Below are 1288 nucleotides of genomic sequence, written 5' to 3'. Positions count from 1 at the left end.
TTTTTTTAGTCCATCTCCACTAATTAGTTTGATCTTTCGTTGCATGGGCAAAGCTGAAGAACGAAAGCCATGCACACTTAGGATAACATGAGGGTGAGTAAATAATCACACCACTTTCATTTTGGGGTGAACTGTGTCCCTTTAAAGTCAAATTAGGGTCCAACTGTTTCATTCAACCAGTAAGACATTTGGTTAAATTGCTAATGAGTTTATTTTAGAAAGACACAGGTAACATCATATCACAAGAGGTATTGAATGACATGAGGGCGTCTTCTGTATAGTATCCAAAACTAAAAAAAATCTAGTTTCTAGTACAAATATTGATGTTTTATACAAAACTAGTTATTGAACAGAGCCCTGGTGCCTCCAGGGCCACTGCTATGTAATAATGCATCCACCCTTCTCCTTGAAAGGGTTCTTGTCTTCTGGGACACCTTTGACCAGCGGGTCTTCAGCAGACAACCCCTCAACAAACGCGATGATCTCTGGGGCCGTTGTTGAGACCTGAGAAGAAGAGTCAGGAAAGACGCTTTAAGTTTCATTGCTCAGAATGGGAATCAAATACGTAAGCAATCAGAGGATGCAGCCAAAAACTCTGTAATCTTTTAATCACACTCACGTCATTCCAAAACACAAAAGAAGATGTTTTAAAGAATGTTAGTAACCAAAGAGTTTCAGTTCTCTTTGACTTCGGTCATATGGGCAACAATTACAATGGAAGTCAATGGGAACCAAAACGGTTTGGTTTTAAACTGTTCTTTAGCGTAATGCTCCCAGAAGACAGAAAGTCGTACAGGTTTGGAACGACATGAGGGTGAGTTAATGATGACTGAAAGATTATTTTTGTCACCGCAATTCGAGGAGTGTTCACTTCCAGCTTCAGCTGATCCAGCTCCATCTTTAGGATGTCTTTATCCGACATGTCCCGAGCCATCCTGTCTGTCCAGAGGACATCAATGAAAGAGGAGAGATGTGAAATTAAGCTCAATATTCAATCTGAAAATGTCTCATGAACAATGCTTGTGCACTGTACACAGTGGTAATCTAACAACATATTCATCCCATAACATTTTTAATGATTTAATCCATGAAAAACAGATTAACTAGATTACATAAAGATAAGAAATTAGATTTTTTTTTTTAATGAATTAATGTATTTAGGTTGATTCAGTGATGTTATATTATATTTCTGATTTGAATAAAATCCCAGTTTATTTAGATGCTATTTTTAGGCAACCATTTTTGTCAGTGTACTGTTAAAAGCACTTAATGTAAAAAAAAAAAAAAA

At 36.7% G+C, this 1288-nt stretch overlaps 1 protein-coding gene across 1 annotated transcript; it reads right to left on the bottom strand.

Moving 5' to 3' along the window:
• Positions 1 to 192: 192 nt before the first annotated feature.
• Positions 193 to 968, bottom strand: LOC107578629 (guanine nucleotide-binding protein G(I)/G(S)/G(O) subunit gamma-T2-like). Its single transcript, XM_016264572.1, has 2 exons — positions 851 to 968; positions 193 to 504 (listed from the first exon to the last, which is right to left on the bottom strand). Exons 1-2 carry the CDS (start codon positions 932 to 934, stop codon positions 379 to 381), a joined length of 210 nt encoding a protein of 69 aa, XP_016120058.1. The 5' UTR covers positions 935 to 968; the 3' UTR covers positions 193 to 378.
• Between the last annotated feature and the right edge of the window lie 320 nt (positions 969 to 1288).

Source organism: Sinocyclocheilus grahami, unplaced genomic scaffold, assembly GCF_001515645.1.
Source record: "Sinocyclocheilus grahami isolate Dianchi unplaced genomic scaffold, SAMN03320097.WGS_v1.1 scaffold11206.1, whole genome shotgun sequence".
NCBI lineage: Eukaryota > Metazoa > Chordata > Actinopteri > Cypriniformes > Cyprinidae > Sinocyclocheilus > Sinocyclocheilus grahami.
Note: the sequence above shows the minus strand (reverse complement) of the source record. Positions and strands in the feature narration are given on the sequence as shown.

Excerpts from the sequence above, each read along its gene's own strand:
- LOC107578629 (XM_016264572.1), bottom strand. The coding sequence starts at position 934 with ATGGCTCGGGACATGTCGGATAAAGACATCCTAAAGATGGAGCTGGAT. Across the intron at positions 505-850 it reads TGAACACTCCTCGAATTGCG|GTCTCAACAACGGCCCCAGA; the intron begins GTGACAAAAATA and ends TCTTCTTCTCAG.